This window comes from Meles meles, chromosome 13 (assembly GCF_922984935.1).
Source record: "Meles meles chromosome 13, mMelMel3.1 paternal haplotype, whole genome shotgun sequence".
In the NCBI taxonomy this organism is placed as follows: domain Eukaryota; kingdom Metazoa; phylum Chordata; class Mammalia; order Carnivora; family Mustelidae; genus Meles; species Meles meles.
The window spans coordinates 73,012,889-73,035,446 of record NC_060078.1 but is presented as its reverse complement, the minus strand read 5'-3'; the positions used below and the strand labels follow the sequence as shown (position 1 = coordinate 73,035,446).

Here is a 22,558-nt window from a genome sequence, read left to right as displayed (position 1 = left end):
AAAATAGAAATGATAACCAGAGATATTCATTTTAAATAATTGGCAAAATTTCAAACCCAAATATATGTGGAGTCTAAAATACATGAGTCTAAAAATTGGGAAAAAATAGCTCATATTTTATACTTTTATTAATTCTTTGTTTAGAAAAAAAAAGCAGTTCATGGCATCACAGAAAGGACAGTACAACTATACAAGAAATAGCCCATATATACCACCCATCTAGACAGAACTACTAATTAAAAATTTACTTTTTCCATGTTTATCCAAATTAGATCACAATGTATATACTATTGTGTTACATAAAATAAATTAAGAAGTCCTTTATTGTAGGCCAGTAAGTGGTTTTGTTTTTCAGTGTTAAAAGTAATGGTAAAAATAATTTGCTAAATAATTATTAGAAATAAAAATAGAAACAAAGAAAACTATCCCAGCAAAAACCATCAATTAAATTTAAGGACTCACACAAGTTTATACTCCCAGCAAAAAAAAAAAAAAAAACCCACAAAACAAAACAAAAACCAAAAAAACTCACCATGAATAGTGAATGTATCTTCTTTCTTTTTAAATATTTTATTTATTTAAGAGAGAGAGAGAGAAAGAGAGCATGAGAAGGGGGAGGGTCAGAGGGAGAAGCAGACTCGCTGCCAGGCAGGAAGCCCCATGCGGGACTCCATCCTGGGACTCCAGGATCATGACCTGAGCCGAAGGCAGCCGCTTAACCAAGTGAGCCACTCAGGCACCTGGGAGTGTACCTTTTTAACATCATCATCTTTTCAGCTAAAGGGCTATACATTCACTTGTTTGTGATCCACTTGTAGGCTGTGATTGTGACCCCAGACCTAACAAACCCAGTCAGTCACCTAAGGGGCAATAGGTATTACTGCCTCCATTTCTTTCTTTCTTTCTTTCTTTCTTTCTTTCTTTCTTTCTTTCTTTCTTTCTTTCTTTCTTTCTTTCTTCTTTCTTTCTAAAAAGATTTTATTTATAATTTATTTGACAGAGATCACAAGTAGGCAGAGAGGCAGACAGAGAGAGAGAGGGAAGCAGGCTCCCTGCCAAGCAGAGATCCCAGGATCTTGGGATCATGACCTGAGCCGAAGGCAGAGGCTTTAACCCACTGAGCCACCCAGGCGCCCCTGCCTCCATTTCTTAAGGTTTCTATCAGTTACTAAAGAAAAGCACATATTTGGTTGTGTGAAAAATTACAATGAGACAGAATGCATCTATTATGTATCTCAATGAATAAATACAACAGCATCAGAAACTCTAGAACTATTGTAGTGCCATTTAAAAAGAGAAAATAATTTTCTTTTTCTGAATTTTTTGAGGTATAATTGACAAACTCCTATATTAGTTTCAAGTGTACAACATAATGAGCCAACGTGATTCAATATTTGTATATATTGCAAAATGATCATCACAATAAGTCTTGTTAACATCTGTCACCATACATATAAGATTTTTTCTTGTGATGAGAACTTCAAAGATTTTTTCCTAGCAACTTCCAAACATACAATGGAGTATTATTAGCTATAATCACCATACTGTACATTATATCCCCATGATTATTTATTTTATAACTAGAAGTTTGTACTTTGATTCTCTTTGCTTATTTTGCACAGCCCCCCACCCTTGCCTCTGGCAATCATCAATCATTTCTCTGTGTCTATAAACTCACTTTTTCTTTTTTCTTTTTTTTTTGTTTAGATTCCACATGTAAGTGAGATCATAGGGTATTTGTCTTTCTCCATTTGACTTATTTCATTTACCATAATGTCCTCAAGGTCCATCCATAGTGTTGCAAATGGCAAGATTTCATTTTTTATAGCTGAAGAGTTTATAAATATGGAGTATATATGTATATAGGGTGCACATATGTGTGTGTGTATACATGTATAAATATACACACATATATCAATATATATGTCACATCTTTATTCATCTATGCATGGACACTTATGATGTTTCCATATCTTGGCTATTTCTGCAATAAATATGGGAGTGCAGATATCTTTTCAAATTAGTGTTTTCATTTTCCTTAGATAAATACCCAGAGGTAGAATTATTGGATCATATTGTAGTTCTAGGTTTAATTTTTTTATGGAAATTCCATGAAGTTTTCCACAGTGGCTACTGTGGAATTTACATTCCTACCAACAGTGCATAAGAGTTCCTGTTTCTCCATATCATTGACAACACTTATTATTTCTTGCCTTTCTGATAACTGAGCATCTTTTTTTTTAATTAAATTTTTTTTCACTGATCCATAATTCATTGTTTATGCACCACTTTCATATACCTATTGGTCAACTGTGTGTCACCTCTAGAAATGTCTATTCAGATCCTCTGCTCATTTCTTTTAAAGATTGTATTTATTTATTTATTTGAGAGAGAGTATGAGAGGGAAGAAGGTCAGAAGGAGAAGCAGACTCCTTGTAGAGCAGGTAGCCTGATGTGGGACTCAATCCTGGGACTCCGGGATCATGACCTGAGCTGAAGGCAGTTGCTTAACCAACTGAGCCACCCAGATGCCCCATCTCCACCCATTTTTTTTTAAATATTTTATTTATTTGACAGAGAGAAATCACAACTAGGCAGAGAGTCAGGCAGAGAGAGAGGAGGAAGCAGGCTCCCTGCAGAGCAGAGAGCCCGATGTGGGGCTCGATCCCAGGACCCTGAGATCATGACCTGAGCCGAAGGCAGAGGCTTTAACCCACTGAGCCACCCAGGTGCCCCTCCACCCATTTTTTAAATCTGTTTTTTGTTGTTGTTGAGTTGGTTGAGTTCTTCATATATATATATAATACATATATATATAACATATATATGTATATAGAATATTAACCCCTTATCACATGTATGATTTACAGTCAGCCTTTAGAAGTTTATTTAATGAGAAACTTGGCTCTCAGGCTGCAGCTATAATTAGCTAAGACTAATAGGCCTCTTTCATAGAAAGACTGAGCTCCTGAGTTTTTTGCCTCTTTCTGTGCGCTGAGGGTACTACCTAGTCAAGAAGTCTTTCTGCTTTGGTTATAGTCCTGTGGGACCTAAGCATAAACCCTGCTAGTTACGAGAGCCAGCAATGAAGAGATGTTCTTTGGCAGCAGCTGCAAGAATCAGGGCACCAGACAAGGGTATAAACACTATCCCAGAAGATACCAGCAAGCTGGAGCAAAGAAAAGGGAGAGCACAAAGATTGTGTCCACCAGCCAACACTACCTGAGAACACCTCTGTGGCCCCTTTTAAGTATACCAAACCAGATGCCTGCCCTTCGGGCACAACAGTCACATTGGTCTTCAAAGTCAGATGTTTTCAGGGCTCATCTCCCAGGTAACAGTCTTAAAAGTTGGAATGCTGATGTGTAGTACAAACTCTTTACTCCTTAGGGAGAAGCTCTGGGTTGTGAGTTCCTTCCTGAGGGTGAGTTGCTGTGCTGGGTGAGGTTTATGGCAAGATAATGCCTTACCTTTTCCTACCTACTTCAGTGCAGTATCCCTCTCATTTACTTAATGTGAAGGGGTTGCTCCACCAGTTTTTAGGGTTTGATTTTTTTTTAAAGGAAGTTGTTCCATATATAACTGTAGATTCAGTGTGTCTGTGGGAGGAGGTAAGTTTAGGATCTTTCTATGTTTCCATCCTGAAGAGGAACTGAAAATAATTTTCTTATCTTTCTATTTAGACTTTACAAACATAATGTCATTGGAAAAACTTTCAAAATGAAAATATTATACTTATAGGAACCTTAAAAATATTGTCCAGAATGTGATCACTTTCCATCACTTTAGTCGGTCTTGCCACCATTATCTGTGGCCTGGATTCCTATAGTAGCCTGTTAACAAGTCTTTCTTCTTCTGTTCTCTTCCAGTAGTAGCAGGGAGTGTTGGTTGATTTCCACTACCCCTCAGTTACCATGTCAGTTTTCTTGCTAACTGCCAATGCTGGAGCCTGCCTTTCTTTGCCTGAGGACTTTCTCTGACTTCTTAGGAAGTAGCCCTTAACTGGTAACTGAAAGGAGCTGGGGGTAAATACTCTGGCCCTATTGCCTCAGGTGTCCATAGTCTGATATGTGATTCCCAAGGAGATTAAGTTTTGGTGGTATTGGTGACCTTCTGTTTCCATTTTTAAGGCTCTACTTTGCTACCAGTATATTCCTCAATCCCAGATGAACAAACTCTTCTTCATGGTGTCTGTTTCTCAGAGAACTATATGAAGACATTTCTCTTCAAACTACTCTCAACCCTAAAGGCAGAGTGATCCTTTTATTTTTATTTTTATTTTTTTTTTAAGATTTTATTTATTTATTTGACAGAGAGAGATCACAAGCAGACAGAGAGGCAGGCAGAGAGAGAGAGGGAAGCAGGCTCGCTGCCGAGCAGAGAGCCCGATGCGGGACTCGATCCCAGGACCCTGAGATCATGACCTGAGCCGAAGGCAGCGGCTTAACCCACTGAGCCACCCAGGTGCCCCAAGAGTGATCCTTTTAAAAACCATCAAATTATGTCTGTCCTCTCATAAAATCCTATAATTGGCTCTTCTCATCACTCAGAATTGAATGTCAAAGTCTTTACAAAGGTCTATGAGGCCCTATTATTATCTGCCTACTCCTACCCCATGCTTGCTGTTCCCTGAACTTGACAGGAATGTCCCACCTTAGGGCTTCTGCTCCAGCTATTCCCTTAGCCTGGAACACATTTTTCCCTGGGAATCTCCTGCCGGCTTACCTCCTTCACCTCTTTCAAGGTTAATTCAAATCTCACCTTCTAAATGAGGTCACCCTGACTGCCACCCTATTCAATTCCTCATACTCTCCTCCACTTCCACAAAGAATTCTAAAAACGCTTATCTTGCTTTATTTTTCCATTTCCATTACACTTACCACCTCCTAACATATTAAATAATTTCCTCTCCCCTGCTATAATATAAACATGAGGACAGAGTTCTTTGTTGTATTCTCTGATGTTTCTCAAGTACTTAGAACAGTGACCAACACACAGGAAGTGTTCCATAAAAATCAGCTGAACAATTACCATAAATTTTCATGTTATTTCTGGCTAGAAGAAAAATGATACACATATACTATAGGCCACATTATTACTGTAAAAATAATCCTCTTTTTTTATGGTGGTAACTTTGCCTTTATTTTTATTTTTTTTTAATTTCTTATTTTTTATAAACATATAATGTATTTTTATCCCCAGGAGTACAGGTCTGTGAATCGCCAGGTTTACACACTTCACAGAGCTCACCATAGCACATACCCTCCCCAATGTCCATAACCCCCATCCCCCAAAATAATCCTCTTTTTAATATAAGTTTGAAACCAACTAATACATTGAGTTTGTACATAAATTTACATTCTAAGTGCATTTATTAAATTTTAATACTGTATTTTAATTTGTCACTAAAATAATATATAATGATTTGTATTTGCTAATAGACAATTTAGAGTGTGATTATTCACACTAGATGTATGTTTTTTTTCAGTCACAAATGGTTTTACACCTAGGTCTTCACACGAAGGTCCTATAAAGATTCAACACTTCTCACTTGTTAAAAAATGTAATTAATATATATGTAAAAATTTTCAGGAAAACATCTACTTCATTGAATAGGCCATTTGTTGTATAGTAGCACACAATTAACCACAGATGTATCAGAAGTAATTATTCCATATTGCACCTTACATTTTCTCCTGACTGTACAGATGTGGAACTCAGTGGCACATGAGTCAAATTTAATTTAAAAGAAATCCATTTCTTAACTTACTACATTATGAACACTCAAAAAATATTTACAGAACAGTAATAGCCAGGTAACCTATGGCTTTGTACTGAAGTTAAACACTACATTTTAAGAAAAACCCAACAGAGAAACTTTAATATTACTTTGATTTTTAGGTTTAAATAAAATCCCTAATGCAATTTCAGAGCCTAAGTTTTGGAATTCACTGTGTAAGCAAATCAATAAACCACACTGTACTGTTATGTATATTTAAAAAAAGAGATTTGGACCCATTTCCAGTGTACTGTAAAAATGGAAAACAAATTCCACATATATATGTATATGTATGTATATACATTTCAGATAGATAACTTCCACTTAATAGTAATTATCACAAAATGCTTAGCAAAGGAGAAAAGAAAATAAAATTTTAAACATTCTACTTCTACTGCTATTATTTTCTAAAGGAAGATACTAGCAGCTGCTCAGATTTACTTCTGAATTTTAATTTTACAGGAAGAAATAAAGAAACAATTCAAGCTCTAAAACAATCTACTGAACAATAATGTTTTCAGCTTGTATTTTTTTTAAATCTATATTGTGGATTTATTTAACATGGTTAGACATATGTAGCTATAGGGAAATTTCAAACATCAGAAATCATATTTACCAAGAGAGAAGAAACCTATTATGGAATTTAGGATTTTAGGCATGGAGCATGAAGGTACTCAATTAATGAAATTACCACCTTAATAAAGTAAATGTTAAAATATTACATATTTCCCCAAATTGATCTACAGATTCAACATAAGTCCTATCAAAATACTAGTGGGCTTACTGGGTATTTACCCCAAAGATACAGATGTAGTGAAAAGAAGAGCCATCTGTACCCCAATGTTTATAGCAGCAATGGCCAGGGTCGCCAAACTGTGGAAAGAACCAAGATGCCCTTCAGGGGACGAATGGATAAGGAAGATGTGGTCCATATACACAATGGAGTATTATGCCTCCATCAGAAAGGATGAATACCCAACTTTTGTAGCAACATAGGCGGGAGTGGAAGAGATGATGCTGAGCAAAATAAGTCAAGCAGAGAGAGTCAAGTATCATATGGTTTCACTTATTTGTGGAGCATAACAAAGAACATGGAGGACATGGGGAGATGGAGAGGAGAAGGGAGTTGGGGAAATTGGAAGGGGAGATGAACCATGAGAGACTATGGACTCTGAAAAAGAACCTGAGGGTTTTGAAGGGGCGGGGGGTGGGAGGCTGGGGAACCAGGTGGAGGGTAATAGGGAGGGCACGTATTGCATGGAGCACCGGGTGTGGTGCAAAAACAATGAATACTGTTACGCTGAAAAGAAATAAAAAAAAAAAAAAGAAAGATACATTAAAAAAAAAATACTAGTGGGCTTTATTGTAGCAAACTTACCCTATTGACAAACTTACCCTAAAATTAATGTGGAAATTCAGAGACCCTAAAGAACCAAAACAATCTTCAAAGAGAACAAAGTTGAAAGACTCATAATTTCCAATTCCAAAACTTACTACAAAGCTATAATAATCAAGATATGTGGTACGGTCATATGATAGACCTATCAAACAATGGAATGGTATTGAGTGTCCGAAAAATAAATCCCTACACCTATGGTCAATTGATTTTCAACAAAGGTCCCAAGCTCATTCAATGGGAAAGAATTTTTTTCAATAAATAATAAAAAGTTACCATATGACCCAGCATTTCTATTCTTAATTACCATGGCCAAGAAATGATACTTGTACATAAACATTCATAATAGCATTTTTCAGTGGGGGTAGGAGCAAGATCGAATGACAGAGGAGTAAGATGGCAGAGGAGTAGGAGACTTAAATACCATTGGGTCCCAGGAGTTCAGCCAGATAGTTACCAAACCATTCTGAACATCTACAAAATCAACAGGATGGAAGAGAATAAGAGAAGCAATTCTAGGAACAGAAAAGCAACCATATTCTGGAAGTTTTGGATATCTTCTGATTTGATTAGTGTATATTTTTCTGGGGTTGTTGCTACCCTTTTAATAATTTGTTCTCTCATTCATCTATTCTTAACTGGATAAAATGACAAGGTGGAAAAACTCACCACAAGAAAAAGGAAAAAGAGGCAGTACCAATGGCTAGGGACCTAATCAATATGGACATTGGTAATGTGGCAGAACTAAAGTTCAGAATGACAATTATCAAGGCGCTAGCTGGGCTCGAGAAAAGCATGGAAGATACTAGAGAATCCCTTTCTGGATAAATAAAATCCCTTTCTGGAGAAATAAAAAGGCTAAAATCTAACCAATTTGAAATTTAAAAAGCTATTAGTAAGGTGCAATCAAATATGGAGGCTCTTACTGTAGGAAAAATGAAGCAGAAGAAAGAATTAGTGATAAAGAAGACCAAATGATGGAGAATAAAGAAACTGAGCAAAAGAAGACAAACAACTACTGGACCACGAGGGGAGAATTTGAGAGATAAGTGATACCATAAGATGAAACAATGTTAGAATAATTGAGATCCCAGAAGAAGAAAGAGAGAGAGGGCAGAAGGTATATTGGAGCAAATTATAGCAGAGAATTTCCCCAATTTGGCGAAGAGAACAAGCATCAAAATCCAGGAAGCACAGAGAACCCCCCTCAAAATAAAAAAATAGGTCCACACCCTGTCCTCTAATAGTAAAACTTACAATTCTCATGACAAAGAGAAAATCCTGATAGCAGTTCGGGACAAGAGGTCTGTAACATACAATGGTATAAATATTAGATTGACAGCAGACCTATCCACAGAGACCTGCAGGCCAGAAAGCACTGGCATGATATAGTCAGAGCACTAAACAAGAAAAATATACAGCCAAGAATACTATATCCAGCTAGGTTGTCACAGAAAATAGAAGGAGGGATAAAAAGCCTCCAGAACAAACAAAAACTAAAAGAATTTGCAAACACCAAATCAGTCCTACAGGAAATATTGAAAGAGGTCCTCTATATAAAGAGAAAGCCTAAAAGTAACAGACCAGAAAGGAACAGAGACTATATACAGTAACAGTCACTATATACAGTAACAGTTACAGGCAATACAATGACACTAAATTCATATCTCTCAATAGTTACCCTGAATGTAAATGGGCTAAATGCCCCAATCAAAAGATATAGGGTATCAAAATGGATTTTAAAAAACACAAAAACAAGACCCATTGATAGGATGTCTGCAAGAAACTCATTTTAGACCCAAAGATACCTCCAGATTTAAAGTAAGGAGGTGGAAAATAATTTACCATGCTAATGGACATCAAAAGAAAGCTGGGGTGGAAATCCTTATAACAGATAAATTAGATTTTAAGCCAAAGCCTATAATAAGAGATGAGGAAGTATACTATATCATACTTAAAGGGTCTGTCCAACAAGAATGTCTAACAATTTTAAATATCTATGCCCCTAATATGGGAGCAGCCAGTTATATAAACCAATTAGTAACAAAATCAAAGAAACACATCGACAATAATAGGGGAATTTAACACCATCTTCACTGAAATGGACATATCATCTAAACAAAAGATCAACAAGGAAATAAAGGCTTTAAGTAACATACTGGACCAGATGGACATCACAGATATATTCAGAATATTCCATCCCAAAGCAACAGAATACACATTCTTCTCTAGTATACATGGAACATTCTCCAGAATAGATCACATCCTGGGTCCTAAATCAGGTCTCAACACGTATCAAAAGATTGGGATCATTCCTTGCATATTTTCAGACCACAATGCTTTGAAACTAGAACTCAATGACAAGAGGAAAGTTGGAAAGAACTCAAATACATGGAGGCTAAAGAGTATCCTACTAAAGAATGAATGGGTCAACCAGGAAATTAAAGAAGAATTGAAAAAATTCATGGAAACAAATGATAATGAAAACACAATGGTTCAAAATCTGTGGGATACAGTAAAGGAGGTCCTGAGAGGAAACTATATCACAATACAAGCCTTTCTCAAGAAACAAGAAAGTTCTCAAATATACGACCTAATCCTACACCTAAAGGAGCTGGAGAAAGAACAGAAAAGAAAGCCTAAACCCAGCAGGAGAAGAGAAATCATAAAGATCAGAGAAGAAATCAATGAAATAGAAACCAAAAGAACACTAGAGGAGATCAACAAAATTGGGAGCTGGTTCTTTGAAAGAATTAATAAGATTGATAAACCCCTGGACAGACTTATCAAAAAGAAAGAGAAAGGAACCAAATAAATAAAATCATGAATAAAGGAGAAGAGATCACAACCAACTCCAGAGAAATACAAACAATTATAAGAACATATTATGAGCAACTATACACCAGGAAATTTGAAAATCTGGAAGAAATGGACACATTCCTAGAGACTTATAAACTATCAAAACTGAACAGGAAGAAATAGAAAACCTGAACAGACCCATAACCAGTGAGGGGATTTAAGCAGTCATCAAAAATCTCCCAACAAACAAGATTCCTGGTCCACATGGCTTCCTGGGGTAATTCTACCAAAATTTAAAGAAGAATTAATACCTTTTCTCCTGAAACTGTGCCAAAAAATAGAAAGGGAAGGAAAACTTCCAAACTCATCTTAAGAGGCCAGAATTACCTTGATCCCAAAAGCCAGACAAAGACCCTATCAAAAGGAGAATTACAGACCAATATCCCTGATGAACATGGATGCAAAAATTTTCACCAAAATACTAGCCAGTAGGATCTGACAGTACATTAAAAGGATTATTCGCCATGACCAAGTGGGATTTATTCCTGGGCTACAAGGTTGGTTCAAAATCTGCAAATCAATCAAGGTGATACATTAATAAACGAAAGGACAAGAACCATATGATACTCTCAATAGATGCTGAAAAAACATTTGACAAAGTACATCATCCTTTTTTGATCAAAACTCTTCACAGTGTAGGGATAGAGGGTACATACCTCAATATCACAAAAGCCATCTATGAAAAACCCATAGCAAATATCATTCTCAATGGGGAAAAACTGAGAACTTTTTCCCTGAGGTCAGGAACATGGCAGGGATGCTAACTATCACCACTGCTGTTCAATATAGTACTAGAAGTCCTAGCCTCAGTAGTTACACAACAAAAAGAAATAAAAGGCATCCAAATTGGCAAGGAGGAGGCAAACTCTCACTCTTTGTAGATGATATGTTACTTTATGTGGAAAACCCAAAAACTTCACTCCAAAACTGCTAGAACTCATACAGGAATTCAGTAAAGTGTCAAGATATAAAATTAATGCACAATGCATTTCTATAAACTAACAACAAGACAGAAGAAAGAGAAATTAAGGAGTCAATCCCATTTACAATTGCACCTAAAACCATAAGATACCTAGGAATAAACCTCACCAAAGAGGCAAAGAATCTGTACTCAGAAAACTATAAAGTACTCATGAGAGAAATGGAGGAAGAAATGGAAAAATTTTCCATGCTCATGGATTGGAAGAACAAATATTGTGAAAAATGTCTATGCTACCTGAAGCAATATACACATTTAATGCAATCCCTATCAAAATGCCATCAATTTGTTGCAAAGAAATGGAACAAATAATCCTAAAATTTATATGGAACAAGAAACAACCCCAAATAGCCAGAGGAATGTTGAAAAAAGAAAACCAAAGTTGGCAGCATCACAATCCCAGACTTCAAGCTCTATTACAAAGCTGTCATCATCAAGACAGTATGGTACTGCCACAAAAACAGACCCATAGATCAATGGAACTGAATACAGAAATGGACCTTCAACTTTATGGTCAATAATCTTTGACAAGCAGGAAAGAATGTTCAATGGAAAAAAAGACAGTCTCTTCAACAAACGGTGTTGGGAAAACTGGACAGCCATATGCAGATGAATGAAACTGGAACAACTAGGCTCAAAATGGATGAAAGACCTCAATGTGAGATAGGAATCCATCAAAATCCATTAGGAGAACATAGGCAGCAATCTCTTTCACCTCAGCCCCAGCAACCTCTTCCTAGAAACATTGTAAACCCAAAGGCAAGGGAAGCCAGGGCAAAAATGAACTATTGGGACTTCATCAAGATCAAAATCTTTTGCACAGCAAAGGAAACAGTCAAGAAAACCAAAAGACAACTGACAGAAAAGGAGAAGATATATGCAAATGACATATCAAATAAAGGGCTAGTATCAAAAAAACTATAAAGAACTTATCAAACTCAACACCCAAAGAACAAATAATCCAATTGAGAAATGGGCAGAAGACATGAACAGACATTTCTGCAAAGAAGACATCCAGATGGCCAACAGACACATGAAAAAGTGCTCCACATCACTCAGCATCAGGGAAATACAAATCAAAACCATAGTTTTTGAACACTCAGAACAGTTAAAATTAACAAATCAGGAAATGACAGATGTTGGCAGAGGATGTGGAGAAAGGGGAACCCTCCTACAGTGCTGGTGGGAATGCAAGCTGGTGCAGCCACTCTAAGACAGTATGGAGGTTCCTCAAAAACTTGAGAACAGAGCTACCCTTGAAAGTACACACATGGTCCTGTTACCAACAAATGATAAAACAAAATGAGTTACTTGTCCCCTCCCCTGAGTTCAAACATAGTGATAACATATAAGTTATAAGAATTCTGCTGGTTGTCAGAACACACACAGCAATTCATACAAAAACTTGAAGTAATGGTTGGAAAGATAGAAGGTGGTTAGGCCTCTTATAGGAGGTAAATGGTATCCTGCATTAAGAGAGGGTCAGAGTCCATGCTGTCTGGATAGGTGATGCCTACCCCACCTGTGGGTGGCAGGAAAGCAGCAGAAACAGCCCAGTGTCAGCACAAGGCTGCAAACTAATGATAGAGTAGCTTTAGAGCTCAGATGGGGTATAGAATCCCAGACCCATACATGTTGGGGGTCTGGACAACCCCTAAGCATTCACTTCTCCCCATCTCAACTGTGGCCCTCCAACTTCAGCAGAGAGAGGCTACCATCTATTGGGAATAATGCTTGGGAAGGAAGTACTTTAAAGTCTTGCTAGTGAAAGGGACATCCATGACAAATGAGCAGTGGTGACTGAAGCCAGATTATATGTCATAGGCAGGCTCTTCTCCCCCAACCACTAATTGCTTAAAAGAGTACAATTGAGAGTCAAGGATTTTATTCTTTATTCTTCCTAAGTGGATCTTAGTAGCTGAAATAAAATATGTGTACATAGAAAAAAGAAAGGAGGCCTCTGAAGAGTGTAAGCACCATGAAAGTAGAAATATGGAATGATCTATACCAGAGAAGTCAAATATAAGGGAAAGCCCATAACAATATTTAAATTAAATATGAATGGCTTCAGAAAGATGAGGGAGGATATTAGAAATATGAGACATCCACAAGCAGTTATGAAAACAACTATTGACAACAGCTATTGACAACAAAATATATCATTGATGATACGAAGTCAGTGAATAGGTTAAATAACAGAAGGATACACGCTAAGAAAAATCAGTACTGGAATGGCAGATTGAGGAATGTTCCCAGAGGCACCAGGAAGAATCAAAAGAGTAGAAATAACGAGAGACAAGTTAAGAAATACAAATGAAGGGGCACGTGGGTGACTCAATGGGTTAAGCCTCTGCCTTCGGCTCAGGTCATGATCTCAGGGTGCTGGGATCAAGCCCCACATCAGGCTCTCTGCTTGGCAGGGAGCCTGCTTCCCCCTCTCTCTCTGCCTGTCTCTTTGCCTACTTGTGTTCTCTGTCAAATAAATAAAATCTTAAAAAAATAAAAAAGAAATACAGATGACAGAAGTATCAAGAACATCTAATGGGAATTCCAAGAAAGAATACGGTAAGAAATAATAAAAGATATAGTAACCAAAGATTATCCATAGTAATACAAAGTTATAGGGCTGCAGATTTAAAGGGGGTATAGATTGCCAAATATGAGATAATGGGTAGATATCCAAGAGAAATTTAAGAACACTGAGAAACAAGAAAATTCTGAAAGCTTGCAAAAAGGAAATGGAGATCATTTACAAAGGACAGAGAATCAAATTGACATCATACTTAGGACAAGGGAGCAATTAATACCTTTGAAGTTCTGAAGAAGAGAACTTTGAAACTGAATTTTATATCTAATTAAATTGTTATTCCATGTGAGGACAAAATAAACATACTGATAGGCATTTGAGGTCTCAAAGAGCATGCCACATAAAATTTCTCTTTGAAAGGTATGTTGGAGGATTTATTATAGTGAAAAATAAATGAAATGCATGAGTAAGCAACCTGATATAAAGATAAAGAAGGGTAAAGATAGTTCATTGTTACTTAAATTTAAAAAGTACACCCATAATATTTGGATTAATATTTCCAAGCAGTATTGACATAGGGTAGGAGAAACAGAAGGAGTTAAAAGCATATTAAAATATTAATTTTGTTTGAGACAGGCAGAGTGAAATGTGTATTAATAAGCTTAGATAGTGATAGGGAAAATAACCATCATTATGAATCTTGGTACGTAATGTGCAACCATCAGAAACAGAAATAGAATATGTAACACTATTAGAAGGAAATCAATTTATCCAAGAGCAATAGGGAAAAAGAACAAAACAGAAGGGTAGTAACAACAACAAGAACAATGCACACACACATGTACACACACCTGCACACACAATGGAGTAGCTAAAATAATCCTTGGGAGGATAGTAATTATTGTCAATGTAAATAGCTTCAAGCAATTAATCAAAAGATGGACTACAGGATGACAGGATAAAGTGAATAGTCACCTCTACAAGGGATAAGTAGGAAACAAAAGGATACAGAGAAGTAGGAAGAAAAGGACTAGTAGGCAAACACAAACTATAAATAGAGGCAGAAATCTTTAAACTCTATATAATAAAATTTAATGTTAAAAATGACAATGATAAGGAAATAAAATCTGGAAGAAATAAAACAAAGAAATGGAAAGATTAGGAACACACACACCTAACAATACACTCTTGAGCACTCGTGAGCAGCAGCTAACCCACCATGGAGGTACATATGTACGTGAATTACATTCGCTCCTTACGTTTGTGAGTTTTCTAGTTCTTTGATTGGGCCCTTTCTTCTATGGACTATGTATTGTTTACATTCATTTCTCTCCTGTGACTTGTGTTTTCGCAGTGTTGGACAATGTTTTTAACAGATGAGGAGAAAAAGAAGTTGGATTCAAACAGCGCAGGTTTCCTCTTTGTTAAAGATTTTGTACTAAAGTGAGGTGAGGCAAAGGGCCAACATGAAATCAGAGCATTTCCTGTAATTTCCATTTAATCTTCTGTCTTCTAATTTCTGCCCAAGAAATGGAAAGTATACAAACAAATTTCCTAATGATCTGAGCTTCCATGGCAATCTGTGATCTAGAATAGTAAGTCAAGTACACAAAAATTCACAGAGAAATGTCCTCTAGAAACTGGCTCTTTGGATAGCATCTGCAAGGCCTGATTCAGTTGTTTAATTTTTTTTCCCCCAAATAACTAAAATGCTAGAGACAGAATCAATTCTATTTGTACCTAGGTTTTTGGAGGAGTCTATTTTTATATTCCTTGCTTTCCTTGAAGAAAAGCAAGATTTGAAAATAGCAACATGAAATTAGTCATATAAGGACATTTTTAAAAAGGGAAAACAATTTTCAATTCTCCAGTGTTTCTTAATCTTCCTACTTAAACGTTTTACCATCCGTGAAACAGAAATAAAAAATAATAAGCATATAACTAAAGTACTATGCCTCAAAATGCTCTGATTAGTCGTGAATCACAATCTGTGGATTTTTTCTCTCTGTGTGTTATTATTTTCAGAAACCATTGCAGGCATTATTGCAGGAGTCCAGTACCACATTTACTTGCACATAATGATTTCTCCTTCACCATACTCTATTTCTGCCTGTGCAATAAAAAGATTATACTAATACAGCCATTACCACAAATGAAAATATTCACAATATTCTATAATTCTCAACATTCAAAAATGCAACTCTGTGATGAAAATGCAACTCATTTCCACGCACCTGTTGTAGTCAACTTCGTTAATAAAGATAAATGTGAATTGTGAACTAAAAGGTGTTGGGCACTCCAAGGACTAAATAGAGGTGCTTTGTTTCTTCCATCATACCTGTATCTTAAATTCCTTCAGCTCCTACCTGTCAGCTCCAGGCTGCCAGTGAGCAGTCTGTCACTCTTGCCTAGACTAATAGACTCTCCAGTGGCTTTTGTTACAGCTCATGTCATACTATTAAAACTATGTGCCTTGGAAGTGGCATCACAAATGTAGCTGAATCTTGTCAACTCTACATAATCAGACTGTATTTGGCTGTACAAGCAGATGCAAATTAGAGAAGCAATATAAATATGCAAATCACAGTGGTCCCCTTTCGGTACCACAGTTCCTACCTCTAATGGCCCTCGCAGAAACTCTGCTTGTTCGGCTCCTACTTCCAGTGCAACATCAACAGAAGCAAAGGGACGGCTGGCCATCTGCTGTCGTTCTCGAAGCAATTGCTGGAGGGGGTTAAAAATGATTTGTTTAAAATAGATTTAAAAACACGGGAAATTCAACAAGATCGGTTTCCACTTTGAACAAATGGTACTCAAACTTAGGAATCATCTGATACACATATCTATACCTAGATCACTAACATAAAAATTGTTTTTTCCCCATGGCCTGAGTCATTAATCCACAGAGGCTTTGAATGCATGATGACTGTAAAGAACTTTTCCCCTGACTTCTATCCCACAGACCTAATGAAATGTACTCAAAAGCATTCTGAAAACCCAAGATGGGAGGGCTAGTTCAGTCAAAGGCCCTGCTATGATGATGGATGGATATGCCAAATCTTCCCACTCAAAATAATGCAGCTTTTGTCTCAGCTGAAGGTAAATACCAGAAAACGTGCTTAAGAAAAAGATAATAATAATTTTCAAAAGGGGGCGCCTGGGTGGCTCAGTGGGTTAGGGCCTCTGCCTTCAGCTCAGGTCATGATCCCAAGGTCCTGGGATCAAGCCCCGCATTGGACTCTCTGCTCAGTGTGGAGCCTGCTTCCTCCCCTCTCTCTGCCTGCCTTTCTGCCTGCTTGTGATCTCTATCCGTCAAATAAACAAACAAACAAACAAATAAATAAATCTTTAAAAAAAAAGTTTCAAAAGGCATTAATAGAGATTAAAGAAATATACACCTGCCAAGACTAAGTTTTGGAAGTCGTCAAGATTCTGTCAACTGCTGTGGAACCAGCAGGAATTTTTACTGACAGTGTTTGTAACTTGATTCAAACAGTCTGTGTTCATTATTTAAAACGAGCAATGATTAGTAGATTACAAAAATTTTGTGCCAGGGCTTCTGAATTTGTTTCTTTTTCCTTGTGCCTACTCTGGGCTTTGCCCAAGCTAAAAGCAATAAACTAGCAAGTCCCAGCCAACTACCAACCTAATTTATATTTCTGCCTTTCCTTGTAATTATAATATTCATTAAGTCATGATAAGAAAAAATTGATGACCAGCAGTAGATATTGCAAATCTTGCCCTTCTCATTCTACACAGCTAATAAAATTATTATTAAATATTAAAAGTGGATGAGTGATGCAATTAAGTACTCTTTCAAATGAGAAGAAAATCCTATCATTGAAAAAGGCAAAATCCTTGAACACAACGAATAGCTTCATTATTCACAGAGATTTTTAAAGATTCACTGGCATTAACTTAAAACATTAACAACTGGTATTTGAATGTAAATGTATGTCGTGTCGTGATGCATCATTCATAAAATTCGCTTTCAGTTGATGAAGGAACAAAAGCCAACCCTTGATGGCAGTTTATTATTTAACATTTTTGTTTTAACACTAGTAACACAGCAGTGACAGTGTTCATGAAATGAGCATCTAAAATATAATTTAAGGCCTTGCTTTGTCATTATTAAAAAGAGAATATCCACAGGCCAATATGGATGGGATAGAAATAATACACTTATTATTGAGTAATAGTTTAAGTTCCTAAATTATATGTATATTTAAAAGCAATGAAGACACATTAAAAACATAGTCAAAGGAAAAAGTGAATGATATAAACCACCAAATTATTCACTTAATATAACCTCAAAATTACATTATTAAAAATACAGCTGCTAGAAAATAGAATCTTGTTTGTGCCTTAGGAGTGGCCAATAGATCTGAACATTCTGTTTATACAAATGCAAATGTAACGTTACTTCAGATGTCAAGGGATACCAAGTGTAGAAGACACAATGCTCTTTGTCTCTCAGATAAAAATATACATATAGACCCACACATAGATACAGACACAGACACACAAACACACACACACAAATGTGCAAACTATCTTTCCTATGGAAAATGTACAAATTCCCATGAGAAAATTGTAAATTCTAGTTTGGGTTTAAACACAATTTTCTAACATTTGTATTAAAAAGTTTCTTCATGTGGAGGTGCCTGGATGACTCGGTTAAGTGTCTAAGTCTTGATTTTGGCTCAGGTCATGATCTCAAGGTTGTGAGATTGAGCCCAGCATTGGGCTCCATGGTAGGTGTGGAGCCTGCTTAAGATTCTCTCTCTCCCTCTCCCTCTGCCACTCCCAACCCCATTCTCTCTCCCTCTCTCAAAAAAATTGTTTTTTCTTCATTTATACTAGTTCTCCTCAGATTACAAATGACAGCTCATATAATTGAGAGATTTTTTTCCTTCCACATTTTATTTAAATTCAAGTTGGTTAACATATAGTATAGCACTGCTTTCAGGAGTAGAATTTAGTGATTCATCTCTTGGATATAATACCCAGTGTTCATCCTTCCCCATCACTGATTTAGCCCATCCCGCCACCCACCTCCCCTCCAGCAACCCTCAGTTTGTTTTCTCTAGTTTAGAGAATTTAACAAAATGAACAGCTCTGTTTCCTTATCTTACCTTTTCCCTAGATCTAAAAGTAAAAGGTCTACAAAATATAATTCATGAATACTCAATAACACAAATTGTAATATAAGTCTATAAATATTCCAAATTCACTATCTTTGACAAAGAATATATTTTTCTGGACTGTAATGTATTACTGTGAACCCCACTACTCATAATAAAGAAAAATCAATGACTATCTAATACTTTTGTTCATTTAAAAAAAGATTCATAGAATACAAAGGTATTTTTAAAGATTCTAATCCGTCCTCTGAGGTTTGAATTTCCATCGCTTTTTAAGAATCAAAGCTTCCTACAATACTGTTTGCAAAATCAGAAGAAAAACACTATTCTTGCCCAAGACCATAACACTGTAATACATAAAAAGAGACATGGTAATATAAAAATAATTAGGGCACAAGATAGTGTACTTTAAAAGATACAAATAGGGAATTAGCCAGACAAATGAACTCTGGGCCACTTAGTAGAGGACTAGTTCGAGGACTGGCTGAATACTGAATTTCTGACTTTAGAAAACTAATGCAAATATTTTGACTGAAACTCAGAAAAGGTAAGTCACTTTCTCCTGAAACACTTTTGCTTTGATATGATGGCCCTAAAATAATGAAGTGGAATAAAGTGAGATTCTCTTTGCTACCAATTTCTGGCATTGAGCCATATCCTTACCAATTGCTCCCCCTCTTACCAGGTAATATCTGTATGCATTCCTTCCTGAATTTAGTCCCCTCTGTGTCAGAACAAAAAAGATGTAAATGACAAGCTGTGACTTCAATATTGTCAAAGTTTATCTGACAGGCAATATAGCCAGACTTTGGAGTGAGAAGGTCCTGTGTCTGAACACCATTTTTTTTTTCACTTATTAGCTGTTTCAGCTTAACCAAATTGTTTAGAGCTCTCTAAGCCTCAATTTTTCTCATTGGAATAGTTGGGATATTAACAGTGTCTACACCTACAACTACACCTCAGAGGGCTCGTTTTGAATCCCAGCTTCTCCATCCACAAACTCTTGGACCGTAGTCAAATTACTCAGACCTTTCTAATATTTATTATTTCTCTCCATAAAAATGGGAGTAACAATAATATCAGAAGGGATAAGGCACTGAAGAGGTAATTCCCTTGGACAGCTCAACACAAAGACTGGAACATTGTGAGCACTTGGTAACTGTTCATTGGTACAATTATTATGTTAAATTTCAAGCACTAATTTTGTCTTTGAAGGTGGCACACTAATTACCAGAGGTCCATTTTCTTCAGCACTAGTGACACATTTTGCTCCACTACTCTCCCTTTTAACAAATGTTGCGAATTTATGACACAGTTGTTAAATGTCATGATTGTGGTAAAATGAATTGAGACTTAGAACTGCTTTCTGCTATTTGTGACTAAGAATGATAAAATTTCAACCTACAAATTGGGAGGAAATATAGAATATTTTCTTAAGAACTTTTGAAATTAAATTAATTTTGTGATTGTGATTTTTATATAAAATGAAGTTTAACATTTTGTACAGCAATAAGAAGCCATAAAACAGATGATCTGTTTTATAACTAATCTGCTATTGCCAATTATTCAGCATAAAGATAAAGCCAAAAGAACAAATTGACCATAATACAATAGATTATAATCATGTTGCCATAAACACTGTGGTGAAGAAAATTTAAAAATTAAAGAGATGTTCTTAGTGTCATGTTTGTTGTCTATAATAACTATTTTATTATTCAAAATGTCTTACAAAAAATCATGAAATTAAAAATAATATGAAAATCCTGGCTTAAATGTGGCAACCAGGAATAATCATTGATTCTATCAAATGTATATATGATAATTTTTCTACTCAATACTACTATTTCAAATAATGTATCATTCTTCAAAGTTCATACTAACCACATTTCCAACAAAAGCCATACAACTCTCTAACAGATTTTAGGAAAATAATCCTTAAAAACTCACACAACAGAACAGTAACTAACTGTCCCCAGTTGTCTTCATGTCTCCTTCATTCTATGTCTAGGTTCTATCCAGCCTTCTTCCCCACTTCCAAAGGTGTTTCTACTTCACCCCAAGTTTGAAGTAATCATTTCACTTATAAATTATTTACTACATTAGTATGGTACTATCTTCTAATACCTTTAGACTTTTCTGAAATCTTACTTAAGAAAAAGATCTGTTTTTATTTGTTTTTTATTACTCACAGTGCTAGTTGGTAGTCAGCAGTACTTGATGAATGAACAATTAATGAGCGACTTAAAGTATAAAAATCTATATCATCCAAATGTGAGTGAAAGCAAGTTATGATAAAACTAATTTTAATTATGATTAAGCCCTTAAAAGTATGGGTCCAAAAAAAAAGTATTATGTCCCTGATATTCTAGAATTTTATCCTCCATACTAAATGAATATTTATTTTTTTTTTAGAATAGGGCAATTTTGTGGACCCAACAAATCAATGGCAGGTTTCATGTTGCTTTTCATTTGCCTTACTGTAATACTGCAAAAATTATGGAAAAAAAAACTGCCATAAAGTCATTATAATGCATTCGTATTTTTAATAGCGATTACATTCCCAAGATTTTAGAAAGGCATGAAAGGAGCAATCAAGATGATTTAGTCATTACTCTTGAACTCCATACCAAAATGAACAAAGTGCTTGAATTAGAGATTAAGCGACATTTTATGAAAAAGAGTATTTCTGTTGTTTAGTATCAATAGCTGTGTTTGACACAAATACAGCTAACATAAAGCAATAGAGGTGAACAATCAATTTTGTTATTTTGGTATTAGGATGGTGCAAGAAAGTAAAAAGAAGTGGCAATAAATTTTTGTATCCTTAAATTAGGAGAGTATGATATTCTAGCATTTTATACAACTAAATCTGCAAGGCGCAAGTCTCAAATTCTTATTCAGAATACTGGGAATGTTTCGCTTCCCAGTCTTCTGGTTTGAAACTAGTATTAGCATTTTATGGGAGTGGCCTGGCATAACATTCTTGTTCAGATTACTTTAATTACCTTTTTCTAGACTTCTGCAATCTTTGACCTATTGGGACTATGCTTTTCTTGAAATAGGTGTTTACTTAAAAACAAAAATTTTCTAAGAGCTTCTTGACAGGTGTTCACCTTCTTGACAGGTATTCACTGAAAATGTTCACTTTCAGTGATTTTTGAATTGGTATTTTTACAAATTTGTATTAACTTGTAAAATAAACTTCAGTGACCATTCAGAAGGGATTTCATCACTCAGAAGATCCCATTAAACCTTATGTTTACTCAGCTTTTCTTCCTTATTTTAAGGCAAAATGTCCTCAGTTGTAAAACAACCATAGCAGATTTTCCAGGTAGATTGTTCAGGTACAGAGGGTTGTTTGAGCAATAAGGTGACAAAAATAAAACCTACCTTTTCTATCATCAAACCTTGGACCAGACAGAGGAAGAAGAGAACAATGGAAAATGTTTCTAAGTGTTCCAAAATACAAAGTTCAATACTTTCTCTATAATGCTAACAGGCTATATTGCCTTATAAATATATATATTTATATATGCATGTCAATGTCTGTGTGAAAGTGTATATGTGAATATGCATAAAATTATACATATTGATAATTCAGAGTAAATATGTTATAAGTTACACTCAAATTACAGTTAATACTCATACATAGAAGGCCAAGATAAAGATTAAATAATGTCAGCAAAAGAAGGTGTTGTCATTTTGATAACACTGTGCACATAATTGGTATCATTAAGGCATAGTCTTCATAGATTCTTAGACCTGAAAAGGAACTTAGAGATCCTCTAGGCCACAAATCCTTCAACCTGTAGAGCACAAGCCTCTAAAGAATAAATAGATGAGTACCAGAAAATCAATGCACTAATAGATGATA

The 22,558-nt window shown here is 35.7% G+C and overlaps 1 protein-coding gene across 1 annotated transcript in view; it reads right to left on the bottom strand.

The window, feature by feature from the left end:
- Nucleotides 1-22,558, bottom strand: part of ATRNL1 (attractin like 1) — an 836,623-nt gene that overhangs the window by 240,676 nt on the left and 573,389 nt on the right. Inside the window, exon 27 of the mRNA XM_046027294.1 lies at nt 16,157-16,264. Within this exon, the coding sequence (XP_045883250.1) occupies nt 16,157-16,264 (108 nt within the window). The remainder of the gene's footprint in view (nt 1-16,156; nt 16,265-22,558) is intronic.